Consider the following 18,097-nt stretch of genomic DNA (forward strand, 5'->3'; position numbering starts at 1 on the left):
GGGAGAATGGCATTGAAACATGTATAATGTCATATAAGAAACGAATCACCAGTCTAGGTTTGATGCAGGATACAGGATGCTTGGGGCTGGTGCACTGGGATAACCCAGGGGGATGGTATGGGGAGGGAGGTGGGAGGGGGGTTCAGGAGTGGGAACTTATATACACCCGTGGTGGATTCATGTTGATGTATGGCAAAACCAATACAGTATTGTAAAGTAAAAAAAATTAAAAACTAAATTAAAAAAAAAAGATGATGCTGTGAAAGTGCTGCAGTCAATATGCCAGCAAACTTGCAAAACTCAGCAGTAGCCAACAGGACTGGAAAAGGTCAGTTTTCACTCCAGTCCCAAAGAAAGGCAATGCCAAAGAATGCTCAAACTACCACACAGTTGCGCTCATCTCACATGCTAGCAAAGTAATGCTCAAAATTCTCCAAGCCAGGATCAATAATATGTGAACTGTGAAATTCCAGATGTTCAAGCTGGTTTTAGAAAAGGCAGAGGAACCAGAGATCAAATTGCCAACATCCACTGGATCACTGAAAAAGCAAGGGAGTTCCAGAAAAACATCTACTTGTGTTTTATTGACTATGCCAAAGCCTTTGACTGTGTGGATCACAATAAACTGGAAAATTCTGAAAAAGATGGGAATACCAGACCACCTGACCTGCCTCTCGAGAAACCTATATGCATGTCAAGAAGCAATAGTTAGAACTGGACATGGAAGTTCCAAATAGGGAAAGGAGTATGTCAAGGCTGTATATTGTCACCCTGCTTATTCAACTTATATGCAGAGGACATCATGAGAAATGCTGGACTGGATGAAGTACAAGCTGAAATCAAGATTGCCGGGAGAAATATCAATAACCTCAGATTTGCAGATGACACCACCTTTATGGCAGGAAGTGAAGAAGAACTAAAGAGGCTCTTGATGAAAGTGAAAGAGGAGAGTGGAAAAAGTTGGCTTAAAGCTCAACATTCAGAAAACGAAGATCATGGCATCTGATCCCATCACTTCATGACAAATAGATGAGGAAACAGTGGAAAGAGTGAGAGACTTTATTTTGGGGGGCTGCAAAATCACTGCAGATGGTGATTGCAGCCATGTAATTGAAAGACGCTTACTCCTTGGAAGGAAAGTTATGACCAACCTAGACAGCATATTAGAAAGCAGAGACATTACTTTGCCAACAAAGGTCCATCTAGTCAAGGCTATGGTTTTTCCAGTGGTCATGTACAGATGTGAGAGTTGACTGTGAAGAAAGCTGAGCGCTGAAAAATTGATGCTTTTGAACTGTGGTGTTGGAGAAGATTCTTGAGAGTTCCTTGGACAGCAAGGAGATCCAACCAGTCCATACTAAAGGAGATCAGTTCTGGGTGTTCATTGGAAGGAGTGATATTGAAGCTGAAACGCCAACACTTTGGGCACCTGGTGCGAAGAGCTGATTCATTTGAAAAGACCCTGATGCTGGGAAAGATTGAGGGCAGGAGGAAAAGGGGATGACAGAGGATGAGATGGTTGGATGGCATCACCGACTCAATGGACATGGGTTTGGGTAGGCTCGAGGAGTTGGTATTGGACAGGGAGCCCTGACGTGCTATGGTTCATGGGGTCACAAAGAGTCAGATACGACTGAGTGACTGAACTGAACTGAACTGAACAGAGTATGAAAGGACTTCTTTCCTCACACCTTTGCCAGCACCTGCTATTGTTAAACCTCTTTTGTGTTTTACATTTTATGCTTACCAACCTGACTTTTTAGAAAAAGAAGATTCATTTCATTGTTTCCATACAGTTGATCATCTCTTCGTATGTTTATTCACTATTTAGACTCCCTTGCCTATCTATGCCTGATTTGTATTTACATACTTGTGAGTATTTGACATCTGAGAGGGGGAGACAAAAGCTAGGAGAAGTCCTCATTAATGTAGAGAGCTTCTGTTGCTTCCTTCCTTTATACAGCAAACCTTTGCTGAGGGCTAGGCATTGTGCTTTCCTACACGCTTTCTGCTGAAGCAGTTTTCAAGTCCTGATGGCTCAGTCTCTATCTAGTGTCACAATTCCAGAAGATGATGAATTGATGACCTGACAGAAGAGAGTTCCTCAAAGCCTATGAGTAACTGGAGTCCTCCAGACTTATTCATTGAACACTTACTTACCGAGTGTCAGACCTTATTCCAGATAGGCCTGTTGGCCATCTGTATGTCTTCTTTGGAGAAATGTCTATTTAGATATTCTGCCCATTTTTTTGATTTGGTCACTTGGTCTTTTTGTTAGTGAATTGTATGAGCTGTTTGGAAATTTGTAAATTAAGCCTTTGTCAGTCACATCATTTGCAAATATTTTCTCCCAAATATTTTCTCCCAGGTTATCTTTTCATTTGTTTATGTTTTTGTTTGCTGTGCCAAAGCTTGTAAGTTTGGTTAGGTCCCATTTGTTTATTTTTGCCTTTAATCTCTATTGCCTTGGGAGAGAGGCTTAAGAAAACATTGGTATAATTTATGTCAGAGAATATTTTGCTTATGTTCTAGAGTTTTACAGCATAATGTCTTATATTTAAGTCTTTAAGCCATTTTGAGTTTGTTTTTGTGTATGGTAGGAGGGTGTGTTCTAACTTCATTAATTTACATGTGGCTGTCCAGCTTTCCCAACATCACTTGCTAAACAGACTGTCTTTCCTCCATCATATATTCTTGCCTCCTCTGTCAAATGACTCAAGATGTGTGGGTTTATTTCTGGACTCTCTGTTCTGTCTCATTGATCCATAGATCTGTTTTTTGTAGCAATATCATGTTGTTTTGATTACTATAGCTTTGGGTATTATCTAAAGTTTGGGGGGATTATGCCTCCTGCTTTGTTCTTTTTCCTCAGGATTGTTTTGGCAATTTTGGGTCTTTTATGGTTCCATGTAAATTTTCCTTTATTAATGTTTTATAGTTCTTAGCATATAAGCCTTTCATCTCCTTGGTCAGGTTTATTCCTAAGTATTTTTATGCAGTTTTAAAAGGGTTTGTTTTCTTTTTTACATTCCTTTTTGATATTTTATTGTTAGTGTAAAGAAATACAACAGATTTCTGTACATTAATTTTGTATCCTACTACTTTGCTGAATTCATTTATCAGTTCTAGTAACTTTTGTGTGGAGTCTTTAGGGTTTTCCATATGTGATAACAACAATTTTAACATATAACAACAGTTTTACCTCTTCTCTTTCTATTTGATACATTTTATTTCTTTTTTTGCCTGATTGCTGTGGCTAGGACTTCAGATACTATGTTGAATAAAAGTGGTGAGAGTGGGCATCTTTGTCTGGCTCCAGATTTTAGTAGGAAGGTTTTCAGTTTTTCACTACTGAGTATTCTATTTGTTGTGGGTTTGTCATAAATAGCTTTTATTATGTTGAGATTTGTTCCTCTCTACCCACTTTGGTGAGAGTTTTTATCATGAATGGATGTTGAATTTTTAGCAAATGCTTTTTCAGCATCTATTGAGATTATCATGTGGTTTTTGTCATTTTTTTTTAATGTGGTACATCACAACAATTGATTTGTGTATATTGAACCATCCTAGTGACCCTGGGATGACTCCAACTTGGTCAGGTGCATGATATTTTTTATGTGTTATTGGACTGAGTTTGCTAATATTTTATTGAGACATTTTGCATCTATATTCATCAAAGATATTGTCCTATAACACCCTGGCTCGTATGGTAAAAAATCTGCCTGCAATGTGAGAGACCCAAGTTTGATCCCTAGGCTGGGAAGATTCCCTGGAGAAGGGAATGGCTACCCACTATTCTTGCCTGGAGAATTCGATGGACAGAAGAGCCTGGTGGGCTACATACAGTCCATGGAGTCACAAAGAGTTGGACAGGACTGAGCCACTAATACTTTCACTTTCATTCTTATTTTCAAAATATTTGATTTTTGCTGCAGAAATAGCATGTTTGTCTTTGAAAATCAAAACATTTAAAATTAAAACAAAATTCCAACCCCTGTTTCCACCCATAGGTCTCCACCTATACTTCTACAATATAGAAGGAACTATTATAAATTCTTTCAGACCTTTTTTGAGCATATACAAACATAGATATAATGTGTATGTCTTTGTCCATTCACTCTGCTACATGAAATGCCACAGATGAAGTGGCTTATAATAACAGAATTTTATTTCTCATAATTTTAGAGGCTGGAACACCAAGATCAGAGTAGTAGCTTGGTCAGGTGAGGACCTTCTTGTGGATTGTGATTTCTCATTTTGTCTTGGGTTACTTTTCCAAAAGTATTAATCTCATTCATGAAGCCTCCACCCTCATAACTTAATCATCTCTTAAAGGCCATATATGCTAGTATCATCACATTGGGCATTAGGATTTTAATATATGAATTTCAGAGGGATACAAACATTCAGACCAAAGTAGTGTGTATGTTTGTATGTGTATTTTCTATGTTTGCATGTTAGTCTGTGATTCTGTCTATATGTGGTTTCCTTCTTATTTAAAATGATATATTTAATGTGTTGACCATTTCATATTTCACGATAATATTTCCTGAACATGCCTCCATGTTAGCGTATACAGATATATTTCAGTTTCTTTAACAAGTGAAGAGAGTTGGACCATAAAGAAGGCTGAGCACTGAAGAATTGATGCTTTCACACTGTGGTGCTGGAGAAGACTCTTGAGAATCCCTTGGACAACAAGGAGAACAAACCAGTCAATCCTAAAGGAAATCAGTCCTGAATATTCATTGGAAGGACTGATGCTGAAACTGAAGTTCCAATACTTTGGCCACCTGGTGTGAAGAACTGACTCATTGGAAAAGACCCTGATGCTGGGAAAGATTGAGGGCAGGAGGAGAAAAGGCCTACAGAGGATGAGATGGTTGAATGGCATCATTGACTCAATGGACATGAGTTTGAGCAAACCTCAGGAGATAGTGAAGGACAAGGAAGCCTGGCATGCTGCAGTCCATGGGATTGCAGAGTTGGATACAACTGAGCGATTGAATAACAATTGTCTGAATTAAGTATTTGAAAGGATAATTTCCATAGGTAACTTACATGAACTGGGCTGGGGTGTTAGTTGGATGGATAGTTGGAAACTGGCAATATGTTGCTCCTTAAAAAAAAAAAAAGCTTTGTTTCCTATTTGTTGGTTTGTCAGGAAAAACCTGCTACTAATTATGTACTAATTATGTGATGGGCCAGTGTACTGTCTGTGAGCTTAACTCCTCTAGGTGTCACTGTAGAGTTCTTGCAACTCTTACCTGTCTTGATTTTTCCCTCTGGTAGTCTAAAACCACAGTGGGTGCTCAGATCATTCAGTGGCCAGCTGTTAAATGTGGTTCCCCAGAGGAATAAGTTCTTTTTAAGAAACTAAATAACTGGGTTTCCCTACAGGACTGCTACATGGTATGAGAACTTGCCTCCACCACCCTGCAAGTTTCTCACTGCCTGAGAAAGTCATTGCTGGCCACGAGGAGATGTCCCTTTTTTTTCTTCAGAACTGAAAACTTGTGCAACATTTCCACTTTTATTCTGACAGACTCAATTAAAATAGCCAATTCAACAGGAAATCAACAGGCCAATCTCCTACCTAATCACTCAGTCTAAACCTACTCAGTGTTTTTCAACTGAGGCAATCCACTTTCTCTTCCAAAACTAAGATCAAGCAAAACCTACTCCCCACAGCGAGGAATTTATCCACCACCAAATAAAACAGGACCACCAGCCAATAATGGGAGATCCAAGATCCAGGAGAGTTTTACCCAAATTGTCTGGACACACCAAAAGAGGCAGACAGGCATGAGGGGCCTCTGCTAGTACCAAGGCTCTGGACCCTCATAGAGTTCAGTCCAAGGAGAAAAGCCTTCTCTGAATCCTTTCATGGTCACCAAAACTGATGACTGAAAGAAAAATGCACAATGTCAAAGCTGTGAGTTAAGTCTGATTCAGGGACCTTACTGAGGACTATAGCCCAGGAGACAGCCTCTCAGATACTTCTGAGGAACTGATCCAAAGAGATAAGGGAGGAGGAGCCAGGATATATAAGTTTCTCCTGCTGGAAAAAAACATACACAAACATCAAAAGACTACTGCTAATCACAAAAAAATACACATTCCAAGTTAAAATTTTTAGTATTTTTCTTTGGATTGGAAGATATAAGAAACTGAGTTCATTGAAATTATTCTTTAGATATGCATCTTAAGTATCTAGACCCAAGTCAAAGCACAGAATGCTTCCTGAATTTCCTTCAGGGTGCAGTCAGTGGGTGACTGCACTGGCTAATGGCCTAATCCTTGTAGAACTGGAATGGCAAGGCTGAAAATTCATTTGGAAATTTGATTTACATAAGGAACCCCAAAGTCTTGAAACATATAAACTATGTAAGTAGAAGAGTATTTTTTGTTTGTTTAACTTTGGAGTTTCTACTATGCACTGTTGTTTAGTCACTAAGTCATGTCTGACTCTTTTGTAACCTCATGAACTAGAGCCCAACAGGCTCCTCTGTCCATGGGATTTTCCATGAATCCTGGAATGGGTTACCATTTCCTACTACAGGCGATCTTCTGATCCAGGAATTGAACCCACATCTCTTGCATCTCCTGCATTAGCAGGCAGATTCTTTACCACTGCACCACCTGAGTGGAACTCAAACTCTGGCCAGTATGAGAACCACCTGGGAAACTTGGTAAAAATACAAAGGCCCAAATTCTCCCTACTTCAATAAGTCTGGATCCCTGTGCGCTTTATTATCTCCCTAAATGATTCTGATAACACTCCAAGTTTGCAAGCTGCCATAAAAAAACTGAAAAAAGGGTTCTCTGTTTACTCTAAAGGGTCATAAAAGATTTTCACTATTTAAGTCCCATTTGTTCCACTCTCTATGGAGACATCAAGCAGTTTAGACTGTCTTCACTTAAGTTGTCTGGGTCCCAACCCAAGGGAAGCTGGGCTTGCATCTCAGCATCCACTGGGAATGAAAAGTCCAGACCCTGGGGTCCTCAGTTTCTCGGATGTCCTCTCTAATCTAGTACCTATTTCTCCAAGGGGGGAAGAGGAGCAGTACCTTTCCCAGGATGGCAGCAGCTTTATGGTATGGTAGAGCTGTAGTGGAGGCCCGAGCTACATATGCCTGGGCCAGTGTTAGGTGTATTTTGGAGGCTCCATCCTAGAAGAGTCCCTCTTGCCGGCTGAAGGCTAGTACAACAAGTTGAAAGACTGCAGGCAGTGCCCGGCAAGTTTTCTTTTAGGCAGTGATATCTGGGAAGGGACCTAGCCAAATTTTGATTATTCAGTCAGCCCTGTTCTCAACAGTTTGAAGATTAACTCAGGGTTCTTCTCACAACCTGGAGAGAAAAGCAAGAACTAGTCTTTTTTTTTTTTTTTTTTTTTCGCCTCAGCACAACTTGGGGGATCTTACTTCACCGAAGACCAGGAATTGAACATGGGGCCAGCGCAGTGAAAGCATGGAGTCCTAACCACTGGACCACCAGGGAAGTCCCTGGAACTAGTCTTATATCTGAACATCTCAAGGTTCTTGACAGTCTTACTGATCCTGTGGCCTGAGCAAGAACAAAGGTCTATCGGTGGATGAGATGGAATCTCAGTGCTATCCTGGACTGTAAAATCACTATGGATGGTGACTGCAGTCATGAAATTAGAGGACAATTGCTTCTTGGCAGGAAATCTATGACAAACCTAGACAATGTGTTAAAAAGCAAAGACATTCCTTTGCCAACAAAGGTCCGTATATTCAAGGCTATGGTCTTTCCATATGGTTGGGAGAGCTGGACCAATAAACAAGGCAGAGTGCCTTAGAATTGATGCTTTCAAACTGTGGTGCTGGAGAAGACTTGAGAGTCCCTGGGACAGCAAGGAGAAATCAACCCTGAATATTCATTGGAAGGACTGATGCTGATGCTCCAATACGTTGGTCCCCTGATGCGAACAGCCAACTCACTGGAAAAGACCCTGATGCTGGGAAAGGTTGGAGACAGAAGGATGAGATGGCTGGATGGCATCACCAATGCAATGGACATGAACTTGGGCAAACTCCAGGAGATGATGAGGGACAGGAAGGCCTGGCATGCTGCAGTCCATGGGGTCGCGAAGAGTCAGACATGACTGGATGACTGAACAGCAACAATGAGCAGACCAGAGGGTGCATCCTGCCCGCACGCAGGCCAGGAACACTGCCACGTAATGGTGCCAGATGAGTGAACAGAGGATGTTTCTCAAACCATGGTGAGTGTTTCTGTTGATTCAGGGCAAGAAACTTGAAGGGGTGGGGCCAGGATTTAATCCAAAAGTTCAGTGTAGTGGTCAAAGCTTCAGGCTTCAGAGGTAGAAAGATCTGACTAGGGTAAAGTCTGGGGTCTGCTGAGGATTTGCTGTGGCCGTGGGCAAGCTATTCTTTACTTCCTTGAGCCTCAGTTTCCACATCTGTAAAAACAAAATAACAATGCTACCCGGAGAAGTAGATAGGCTTTGTGGAGTCTGAAGTTTATACCACTGGGAAGGGGGTTGGGGTAGCAGTTACCAGTGGAGAGAGCCTCCTTAAGAAAAAGATCACAAAATTACAAATTCAAAATTGCATGTAGGACCTTGGAAAGGGTACCATGTAAGGGAGGAACCCACACAAATATGTTTCAGATGCTACCAGTTGGCCGTAGGATCACCTAAATAAAGCTCATGGCACATGAGATAATTATGTAGGGAATGGTATGGCTTGAAGTGAAGTGCTGTAATTTTGAGGGAGGAGAAAATTTTGGCCCATTCATCTGTCACTGAAGCAGAGATAATGACAGAGAATGGAACACAAGAGAAACCTCCAAAGCCTTCTTTAGCCGCACAGTTCTGTTTTGACGGTCACGTGTGACTTTAGGCATCTCACTCCCTCGGGGTTGAGGAATCTCTGCCTCTCTGACCCTTTCTGAAAAGATCCTCCTCTCTCCCTGAATCCTCACAAAAGCTAAGAAGCAGTTAGAGGTGAGTAAGTGAGGTTCCTTTTTTCCCAACTTAATAAAGGGGAGCTCCTTACAGCAGATATGCAGCCAATAGGAAGTGGGGCCCCTGCCCCTGTGGAGGTGGAGAAGGGTAGGTGTTCTCTTGGAGGTAGACATGGATTATTGGGTAAAAAACTGGATGGATGTGTTGAGCTCTCATCCCAACTCTGTCACTTTTTTAGTTATGTGACCTTAGGCAGGTCCTTTTAGTTCAGAGCCTGATTTCCTCACTATTTAATTTATAGGACTAAGTGAGAAAATATAGGGAAAGTGCTTAGAAGAGCATCTATCCCTTAGAGAAATGCTTAAAAATATTAGTCCTCAAAATGATCAGTATTGTAGTTGCTATTGCCACTACTGTTGTTAGATAAGCAGGGATGACTCCCTTCCCAGACCCCTCCCCTCCCCTCCTTTCCTCCCCAGTCTGGGGATTGTTCCTCTTCCCTGGGTTTCTTCAGGCAGGAGGCACACCCTCCGGGGGAGGTGGGCGGGGCCTCTTTCCCACTTGGCCGGAGCCTGCAAAAAGGCGCAAGCCGCAGAGCTGGGGTTTTGCACCTGACTGGACACCTTCCTGCTCAGTGCTCCCCCTCCAGCACCGGGAGCCCTCTCTTTCTGAACAGCCATGTCCATGGCAAAGAGTGCCAGGGGTCCCCAGGAAGCTGTTGACCTCAATCTGGACCTCAGGTCCTCTCCTGAAAGTGCCAAGAAGCTGCCGAACACAGACTCCAGTTTCTTGGATGGAAGCCCTTCCGAGTCACCCGGCTTGGAGACGACCAAGGGCATAACGTGAGTGCTCTTTACTGCCATCTCCATTTCTGTCTTCCAGTCTGGAAGCTTGTAGTGGCAAGAACCCCGAGAAGGGTGTTGACCCCCAATGCATTGTGCACATGGGGAGACCAAGGCTGCAAGAAATGCAGTCGGAGGCTGAGTCAACTTGAGAACTTAAAGGGGCAGAAGGGGAGACTGTCAGAAAGCCCTCAGGATATAGTGATCTATCACCCAACACAGGCACATGGGGAAACTAAGGCACCTTACCCCAGGCCACGCCCTGGCTCATTGGTAGGATGGGGGCTGGAATCCAGTACTGGCCCTAGTCTGTCTGTTTGTTTGCTTGCTTGTTTTTAACTGAAGTACAGCCCTAAAGTCAGTTTATTTGATTTTTATTGAAGTGTAGCCCTAGAGCCAGTTTTGCTTCTGGCTGGCCCTGATAATGGCTGGGAGGGAGGCAGAATCCCCAGCTTCTTGGTGTAGAAGGTGACGCTTGAGCTAAAACCACAGGCAACCACGCATTGCCTCCTCCCTGCAGTTACCTGGCCTCTATTTCAGTTGAGAACTGCAGTGACAACATCAGAAGCGCAGTATGTAGAAGAGTCTAGTTTCTTCCACCTTCCTGGGTCTGTGTTGGGGGAAGGGGAGATCTCTGGCAAGGCTTTCAAACCACGACAAGGAGGGATGTACTCAAAGCAGGGAAACCAAGCTACAGGCTCCAGCTCCCTTCCTCTCCACCCTTCAAGCAGCGTGGCTAGTGGCTGATGGGCATGGTGGTAAAGATCCTGCAACTTTATGAAGAAAACGTTGACTCTGTCAGTATAGTAGAAAGGACGTATGCATCCAAGAAGGTCTGCTCCTTCTTTTTCTAAGCCTTAGTTTATCCCCATATGCAAAACAGGGATACACTGGTGGCAATGTAAATTTAAGGAGGGTGGCTGTGGAAATTAAATCTGAAAGGTTGAATGTTGTAGGGGTGGGGGGACAGTGTACAGCAAAGAGGGAGAAGTCATAATAAAGGGGCAGCCAAAGCTGCTCCCATGCCACCCTGCAGGACGATTCAGGGATGGACACAATGACCGACATTATGACATGGTTCACTTGCCCCAGGACTAGTCCTGGGAATTGCTAAGAATTCGCAATACTGAGAGTGAGCCCTTCAGGACTTGGGACCATTCACTGCTGAGGTGGGGTATTTTAGAGTTTTTATTATTTAAAAAAAAATTTTTTTTCCATACCATGGGACATATGAGACCTTAGTTCCTCAACCAGGGATTGAACCTGCAAGCTTCTAATTGGAAGCAAAGTCTTAACCACTGGACCACCAGGGAAGTCCCTGTTCAGTTCAGTTCAGTTCAGTCATTCTGTCATGTCCGACTCTTTGCGACCCCATGAACCGCTGCACGCCAGGCCTCCCTATCCATCACCAACTGCTGGAGTCTACCCAAACCCATGTCCATTGAGTCGGTGATGTCATCCAACCATTTCATCCTCTGTCGTCCCCTTCTCCTCCTGCCCTCAATCTTTTCCAGCATCAGGGTCTTTTCAAATGAGTCAGCTCTTCGCATCAGGTGGCCAAAGAGTTGGAGTTTCAGCTTCAATATCAGTCCTTCCAATGAACACTCAGGACTGATCGCCTTTAGAATGGACTGGTTGGAAGTCCCTGAGGTGGGGTATTTCTCAATCAGAGACCTTGAGGGAACCAGTTAGCTCTTATCTCCTGAGCTAAAATATAGTTTAATGGTAATTTTAGCTATGTAAGAATCAAAAATATAAAGCAAGTCAGAACTTGCTCCTAGTCTGGAGCGAGGTAATAACCAGGTCAAGTAAGTATGGTACCTGTGGAGTACATTCACCTGGGTTTGAATTGCCACTTGAGCTACGTACCAGCCAGAGCAAGTGATAGAACTTCTCAGTACTCTAGACTCTCCCCTGTGAAATAACAGTCAGCTCCTCCCAGGTTGGCTGCAAAGGACATCGTGGAGGAAGCCCCCAAGTGCAGTACCTGCAAGCTGACTGCCACAACTATAATGACATTCCAGAGTCACCAAAGGAGTTAGGACTAGCACCCAGGTCTCCTGCCTCCCATCCCAGTGCTTTGCACAGTTCACCACATTATTAAGTTGCCTGAGTGGTCTAAAGTTAAATTCTGATTTCCTAAGTCCTTTAGATAGAAATTTCCAAGTGACCCATTGACCGTGGTTGCCAAACAAACCCATCATTGGAGAGCCATGGGGTGCAGTGCTCTGTCAGCGATGTTGACACCCACAGGGTGAGAGAAAAGCATGCAAAGACTCTCCCACCCTCTTTCTTTCCCCTGCAGTTTTTCTCTTTAACCCTTAACAAGTCAATGGGCAGTTCCTCAGGAAGCTACAGGATTCAGGGATTAATATAAAGACAGGTGTTTGGGACAGGTCTTTCAAAAAATACCATTTATCCTAATATTTATAGAGGCTTAGCAAAACAGACATGCTGCCCACAATAACACAGCTAGTTAAAAAGCGTTGGGTTTTTTGTTTGTTTGTTTGTTTTTGGCCAGGCTATGTACACCAAGATCTGGTTGGGATCTTGGTTCCCCAACCAGGGATTGAACCCAAGCCCCCTCCAGTGGAAGCATGGAGTCTTAACCACTGGACTACCATGGAAGTCCAGCCTTGGGTTTTAATCCCTGATTTGTCCAACCCAGGAGACCAGGCTTTTTCCAGAGTACTTCTGCCATTTTGCGTAATAAGTCTCCTTACTGGAAGGCTCTCATGAGAAAGTGCTGAAGTTTCTCAACTTGTAAGCCCGATACTCAGTTTAACCTGGTCTAGCTTCCCTGGTGGCTCAGAGGCTAAAGAATCTGCCTCCAATGTGGGAGACCTGGGTTCAATCCCTGGGTCAGGAAAATCCCCTGGAGAAGGAAATGGCAAGCCACTGCAGTATTCTTGCCTGGAGAATCCCATGGACGGAGGAGCCTGGTAGGCTAGAGTCCACGGGGTTGCAAAGAGTCGAACACGACTGAGTGACTTCACTTTCACTTTCTTTTTCAAAGAGATATGAAGATAGGTTATTAATTTACCATCAAAGAGAGTATATATTTCTCCCTAATGGTTTACACCTTGTCTTCTGGACTACCTTCACATTCTGTCTTAAAGAAAGTTCTGAAATTTGGGTTTTGTTTTGTAGGAGGTGTGAGGAGACTTGCCATTCCCCAGTTTGATGTCCTGGCCTGAGGGGAAAAAAAAATTCCTCTGGAGCCCAAACCCGAAATTACGCTGTCACAGCAGATACCCATCTGGGGGCCCAAGTCACTTGATTTCTTTACCAGAAGTCACATGATTTCTGCTTGCTGCCTCCCCTTTCCCCTTTCCTCTGAGTTCAGTTCTGTATCTGCTAATGGTACTGTGACCATGGGCCCTTCTGAACCTTAGCTCCCTCCATTATAAAATGGGGCTGTCTCTTTAACTCATCTATCTGAGCCCCTTTCCTGGAGACAGCCCAGTAGAAGTAGGGTGAAGAACAGAGACTCTGAGACAGTTTCTGGGTATATATACCCAGAATATCCTTAGATAGTCAATGGGGCTGCAAAGAGTTGGACGCAACTGAAACAATTTAGCACGCACACATCCTTAGATAAGTCTATTTTTAAAAATCTCTATTCCTCAGTTTCTTCATCTGCAAAATAAAGGTAATAACCTACTTTCTCATCATCACAAGAAGATTAAGTGAGATAAAACATGAAATCCTTAGCATAATGTCTGTTATATATTATAGTAAGTGTTCTAATGGCATATGTTAAGTGTGAGCTGTTAAACCAATGCGTGCATGCTAAGTCACTTCAGTCATGTCTGATTCTGCAACCCCATGGACTGTAGCCCGCCAGGCTCCTCTGTCCATGGGATTCTCCAGGCAGCAATGTTGGAGTGGGTTGCCATGCCCTCCTCCAGGGGATCTTCCCAACCCAGCGATCAAACCTGCATCTCCTGCACTGCAGGCAGATTCTTTACCACTGAGCCACCAGAAAGAAAGAAAGTGAAGTTGCTCAGTTGTGTCCGACTCTTTGCAACCCCATGGACTGTGGCCTACCAGGTTCCTCCATCCATGGGATTTTCCAGGCAAGAATACTGGAGTGGGTTGCCATTTTCTTCTCCAGGAAATCTTCCCAACCCAGAGATTGAACCCAGTTCTCCTGCATTGTAGGCAGACACTTTGGAGAAGCCCCTAAAACCAGGATAGTGCAGGGCAATTTGGGATGCTTGGTCACCCTACAAGAGATCCAGAGTGCCAGAAAAGGCCATGGGGACTGAGATACAGACAGAAGTCTACTTATGGACCAGCTCAACTCAGGCATGGCATGCTGGAATAGGATGCCTGTTGGATCTCCTCACCTCTGTGCACCCACATGCTAATGTCTTTTTCCTCTCCTTTAGAGCATTCCAGACCTTGGTTCACCTGGTGAAAGGTAACATAGGCACAGGGGTCCTGGGACTCCCACTGGCTATGAGGAATGCAGGCATCCTGGTAAGAGGGGCTGCTGAAGGTGGGTTCAGTACAACTGGATGGTAGCTGGGAGTAGGAGGACAGGGTTTACGTGGGCCTACAGTGAGCAGTCTTTCTAAAATGCAACTTGGAGTCTAGACATCTAACCTGGGTTTGAATTCTGGCTCTGCCACAGACTTTGAGTGGCCTTAGCAAGTCAGTCTGTAGAAGGCAATGGTACCCCACTCCAGTACTCTTGTCTGGAAAATCCCATGGGCAGAGGAGCCTGGTGGGCTGCAGTCCATGGGGTCACTAGGAGTCAGACACGACTGAGCGACTTCACTTTCACTTTTCACTTTCATGCATTAGAGAAGGAAATGGCAACCCACTCCAGTGTTCTTGCCTGGAGAATCCCAGGGACAGCGGAGCCTGGTGGGCTGCTGTCTATGGGGTCGCACAGTCAGACACACCTGAAGCAACCTAGCAGCAGCAGCAGCCGCAGCAGCAGCAAGTCAGTCGTCCACAGTCCAGGTGTCAGTTTCCTCCCTTGTGCAATGCTAGGGTTGGACCATAGCTTGTTTTCCAACTATGCTTTATAGAGCACTAGCTCTCAGGGACACTCAGAACTCACAAGGATCAGAATTCTGAGTCCCTTACTCCCACCACAGCACCTCATTGTAATTGCTTTTTGCACTTTATTGAAGTACTACTTGAGATCACATTTGAAAGAATATATAACATTGTAAGCCAACTATACTTCAAGAAAGAAAAAAGAAAAGAGAGAATAAATGTTACTGCTAAAGAGGGCTCTCAAACCAGTTTGCTAGAAAGTTCTCTGATTCCTGAATAGTATCTGCGCTACCAAATCTCTCCTTTCCATGTTACTCACAAACTCATTCTCTCCTCTCTTCCCTTGCCCTGGCCTGTCCTCCAGATGGGCCCACTCAGTTTGCTGGCCATGGGGCTCATCTCCTGCCACTGTATGCACATCCTGATCAGGTGTGCCCGGCGCTTCTGCCACAGGTGAGGAAAATAGCATCTTGTCAACTCCCTCAGTACTTGGTTTTCAGGGACATCCCAGAAACATCCCATGTAATAAGATTTCACTTCTTAATTTCCTTCAACAAGGCCCAGAAAAACAGAAAAGCATTTGGGGCAGGGACCTAAGGAGGCTCTGCTGTGTGACTCATTAGCTGATCTCAGTCAGACCATTGTGCTTATCCAGTTGGCTCATCTGTAAATTGGACATAAACAATCCATGCCTAACCGAGCCTCAGAGAATTGTCATGAGGATCCAATAGAATCATGGAGATGAGAACACCTGTACCCATGCAATTGTGTGTTATTACCCTTGTTATGTAGTCACCGCCCCGACTGACAGGTGAGGAAAACAAGCCATCGGGGAAGTATCACCAGGTGTCAAAAGTCTGAACTAGAACTCAGGTGCCTGCCCCAGTGTTCTTTCCATTCAGCTGGGTTCTGCCTTGCTATATGTCTCCTGACGTTTCAGTATGTGATCTTAGGTTAAACTGTCTCCTGATAACTGTATGCACTCTCTTCTGCAGGTTCAATAAGCCCTTTATGGATTATGGGGATACAGTGATGCATGGACTAGAAGCCAACCCCAGCGCCTGGCTCCGGAACCACGCACACTGGGGAAGGTATCTTATTCTCGCTTTGCCCAAAGTATGAAGAACATGTGACTGTCAGGGCTGCCCTCTTCCCTGCAAAGTTGGCTCGTGTGATACAGAACAGTGGACTTCACATGAAAGGAGTTCAGTGGCAATCTGCCTGATCCAACCTTATTCCTTATATATACAGAGGGCTCATTCCTTTGCTGTCCAAGTTTAATTTCATTCATCTTTTTATTAAACCACGTTTATTTAGTTACAGCTGCCTACCAGGCCCTAGAAATACTGTGGAAAACCAGGCAAACAAAGCTTTGCCCTTGCAGAATCCATAGTCCAAGGGAAACACAGACCTTAAACAGTTTAAGACACAAGTTACTTAATATTCACTGGGACAAGTACCATGAAGGAAGGAAGTACTAGTTGCTCCCAAGCAGGTAATAAGAGGTATGTGGGTTCAGGTAGACTTCCTAGGATGAAACAGTTGAGATTAGGTAGGATAAAAGGCATTTTTAGGAGTAAGGAATTACCTAGGGGAAAGTGGGCAGAAGTCTGAGGGGCTTTCCAGGAAAAGGACCAAAATATGAAGGTCCTAAAGCAAGAGGGAGAATATGACAGTTTCAGGGTAAAGAAAGACCAGGTGGCTTGATGGCAGATAGGGAGATGATGCTGAAGATCCAGGGCCCTGTTAAGGTCTACATTTTAGACCCTCTTTAAGGTCTTGTTCTTTTCTTAAAAGCAACCGAGAAACCTTTGGAGGGTTTTAATCAGAGGCTTTCCTGTTTTAATCATATTTGCATTATCTGAAAGTCTATCTGGCTTCTTTAGGAGAATAAATTGTAAGGAAGCAAAAGTATACTTAGGCCCGTGAAGGGGCTATTGACAACATCCTGGTGGCAGATGACAGTGAAGCCTGGGTCCAGGCTGGTAGCAGTGGGAATGGAGAAAAGTGAATTTGGTCATTATTTGGATCTTCGGGTTGTGGGGAAAGGAAAGTGCCAAGGTAGACTTCTGGTGACTTCTGTTTTGGATATATGAGCAGTTGCATCAAGTGGGTAGTTATATGTATAGGTTTGAACCTATCTTCATGCAGGAGACACTGAATTGAAGTCATTAGCTGTGAAGCCAGGGGACAGAAAAGGTCTCTTAGGGAGAAAGTATATAATGAGAAGAAAATAGACAAAAAAACCAGAACATTGATTCCTTGGTGAGCTCAAGTCTTCCTCCTGCAACTCCCACTTTTTTTGCTTTCAGAGCTGGTAGAAAATCAATACCTTCTGTCCCCTGGTTTTTCTTGTTTAGTCGCTAAATCATGTCAAATTCTTTGCAACCCCATGGACTGTAGCCCACCAGGCTCCTCTGTCCATGGGATTTTCCAAGCAAGAATACTGGAGTGGGCTGCCATGCCCTCCTCCAGGGGATCTTGCCTGGGATCAAACCCACGTCTCCTGCATTGCAGATGGATTCTTTACCACTGAGCCACCTGGGAAGCCTCTGTTCCTTGGTACTTGGGACTATATCTACTCTTTTGTCTTCATTTTCAGACCTCTCCCCACCTTCTCTGGAGAAGGAAATGGCAAACCCACTCCAGTGTTTTTGCCTGGAGAATCCCAGGGACGGGGGAGCCTGGTGGGCTGCCATCTATGGGGTCGCACAGAGTCGGACACGACTGACGCGACTCAGCAGCAGCAGCAGTAGCCCCACCTTCTCTACTCTTTTCTGCACATCTCTAGATTATCAAAGTCTCTTTTGAACTGCGATACTCCAAATTGCACTACCTGAGGTGTGCCTTGCCCATGAGCATCATGGGTCTGGTGCCTCTCTTGACCCAAAGCCCCTTCACACATTGCATTATAAATTCAGTCTATGAGCAGACTAGAAAGGTTATGGGATAATTACCAGGATTTTCCCAACTGTGTAACCCAAGAAGAGGCTTTTGTCTGTCGAAACCCCTCAGATCCTTTGACTCATTGTTGAGCATATAAGGTAGATTTTCCTGCTCTATTTAAGAACACCACTCCATTAATTATCTCCTCTCCTATAACCTGAACTTCTTTTTGAACTATGAATTCTTCCTCCCAATGTTGAAATGTGTTCCTATATCTCCATCTTAAAAATAAATAAATTAATAAAGCCCCCTGGACCATATACCACCCTCTATCTCATACTCATTTGCTGATTATTCAGCAGATATATACTACTAAATACCTGCAGTGTATTAGGAAGTACTT

At 43.9% G+C, this 18,097-nt stretch overlaps 1 protein-coding gene across 2 annotated transcripts in view; it reads left to right on the forward strand.

Moving 5' to 3' along the window:
* Positions 1 to 9,535: 9,535 nt before the first annotated feature.
* SLC36A2 (solute carrier family 36 member 2) overlaps positions 9,536 to 18,097 on the forward strand; it is a 41,352-nt gene continuing 32,790 nt past the window's right edge. For both annotated transcript variants that reach the window (XM_040239556.1, XM_040239555.1), the window contains exons 1-4: positions 9,536 to 9,795; positions 14,190 to 14,280; positions 15,173 to 15,261; positions 15,804 to 15,899. In XM_040239556.1, coding sequence (XP_040095490.1) covers positions 9,632 to 9,795; positions 14,190 to 14,280; positions 15,173 to 15,261; positions 15,804 to 15,899 — 440 coding nt within the window. In that variant the 5' untranslated portion in view covers positions 9,536 to 9,631. The remainder of the gene's footprint in view (positions 9,796 to 14,189; positions 14,281 to 15,172; positions 15,262 to 15,803; positions 15,900 to 18,097) is intronic.

The sequence above is a fragment of the Oryx dammah genome, unplaced genomic scaffold (assembly GCF_014754425.2).
Source record: "Oryx dammah isolate SB20612 unplaced genomic scaffold, SCBI_Odam_1.1 HiC_scaffold_5, whole genome shotgun sequence".
Classification (NCBI taxonomy): domain Eukaryota; kingdom Metazoa; phylum Chordata; class Mammalia; order Artiodactyla; family Bovidae; genus Oryx; species Oryx dammah.